Raw genomic sequence first — 1781 nt, forward strand, 5'->3', positions numbered from 1 at the left:
GGGTGCCCCCAGGCAGGGGGACGGAGGGCTGCAGCCATGCCGATGGGTGTGTGCCCCCCAGACGCGGCGGTGGAGGACAGCCAGGAGCGCTGCAGCTGCCCCACGCCGTGCAACCTGACGCGCTACGGCAAGGAGATCTCCATGGTGCGCATCCCCAACAAGGGCTCGGCACGCTACCTCGCCCGCAAGTACAACAAGAATGAGACCTACATTCGGTGAGTTGCTGGCACCGGGGTGTGCCAGAGGGGTGGGCTGGGGACCTGGGGAACCCCCACCCCGCACCCGGGAGTGTGCTGGGAGAGGGTCCTGGCACGCACCGTCCCTGCAGCATCCTCTGCCCAGGCGTGGCTGAGACTAAAGCATCTCCTCGACCCATCTGTGTCCTCCCAGCCCTCCTGCTGGCATCTCCTCACTCCATGGTTCCTTCCGACCTGGGACATGCCCCTTCTGTGTCCCCATCGCACTGGGCTGAATAACTCACCAGGGCCCTGGGAGCACCTGGGGGCTGGGGGGGCTGGGAAACAGGGTCGCGAGGTTTGGGGGACAGGGTTGCAAGGTTTGGTGGGCAGTGGGGGTGGGAGGGTTGGTGACAACCCCTCCTTGCCGAGCACTGCAGTGTCCCCACAGGGAGAACTTCCTGGTGCTGGACATCTTCTTCGAGGCGCTCAACTACGAGGCCATTGAACAGAAGAAAGCCTACGACCTTGCCGGGCTTCTCGGTGACTCCCCCCACCTTCCCATGGGACCCCGATGCGTGGAGCTCTGTGCCCCAGCCCCGGGAAGATGTGGAGCTGGTCGGGGATGGACCACACAGTGCAGGAGCCAGCCGCAGACTGGCTGAAGGGTGGCATGCTGCTGGCCGTCCCCTGTCCTGCATGTCCCCTGCTCCCTCTGTCCTGCCGCTCCTGCCCCTGTGACTGCTCTGTCCCCCTCCATCCTGCAGCCCTGCCACTGCCCTCAGCCCCGCTGGCCCACCCTGGGCTCCCTGTGGGCCGCACAGCAGCTCCCGGTGACCATCTCCCCCTCCTCCTCCCCAGGGGACATCGGGGGACAGATGGGCCTGTTCATCGGTGCCAGCATCCTCACCATCCTGGAGATCCTGGACTATGTCTACGAGGTGCGCTGAGCCCTCGGGGCTGTGGCTCAGCGGTGGGAGTGGGGTCGTTGCACACAGGAGAGGTGCAGAGTGGGGGCTGGGCTCTCCAGGGAGGGGGTGCTGTGCGTGGCCACCCCAGAGGGCTATTACAGCCCCAAAATTGGGAAACTGCCAGCAGGAGGCAGTGGGAGGAGGACAAGTCCCCCAGCATCCCTCAGTGGTCTGAGGACAGGGAGGGTGGCAGGCAGAGGTGCTGTCTCCACCGTCAGCCCCGTGTCCCCTGGATGGGCAGAGGAGCAGGTGGCAGATCCGTACAGACCGGGGTGTCCACACACGGGGTGCCGCCTGCGTGCCAGTCCAGGACTGACCTCCCGTCTGCACCCAGGTGATCCGGGACAGGGTGAGCCGGGTCCTGCGCCGCTCCAAGCCACCCCTGAAGAAGCCCTCGGGCAGCATCGCCACACTGGGACTGGAGGAGCTCAAGGACCAGGTACCCCCCATGGGGGGGTGTGTGTCTGCCCGGGGGGTGAGAGAACAGGCGCTGGGCAGCATCCATGTCTGCCCTGGGGGAAGGGACATCATCCCAAGAGCGAGGGACAGCACAGCTCCACGTTTGTTGCCCTCAGGCTGGGTGACAGAGAGCTGAGTGCCCCCGGAGGGGGCTCCTGGGGACGGGCTTTGCCGG

General features: G+C 66.3%; 1 protein-coding gene across 1 annotated transcript in view; it reads left to right on the forward strand.

Moving 5' to 3' along the window:
- ASIC4 (acid-sensing (proton-gated) ion channel family member 4) overlaps window positions 1-1781 on the forward strand; it is a 79861-nt gene that overhangs the window by 74442 nt on the left and 3638 nt on the right. Inside the window, exons 9-12 of the mRNA XM_009884178.1 lie at window positions 62-215; window positions 628-719; window positions 1038-1117; window positions 1482-1586. Of these exons, the coding sequence (XP_009882480.1) occupies window positions 62-215; window positions 628-719; window positions 1038-1117; window positions 1482-1586 (431 nt within the window). The remainder of the gene's footprint in view (window positions 1-61; window positions 216-627; window positions 720-1037; window positions 1118-1481; window positions 1587-1781) is intronic.

The sequence above is a fragment of the Charadrius vociferus genome, unplaced genomic scaffold (assembly GCF_000708025.1).
Source record: "Charadrius vociferus isolate BGI_N301 unplaced genomic scaffold, ASM70802v2 scaffold1020, whole genome shotgun sequence".
NCBI lineage: Eukaryota > Metazoa > Chordata > Aves > Charadriiformes > Charadriidae > Charadrius > Charadrius vociferus.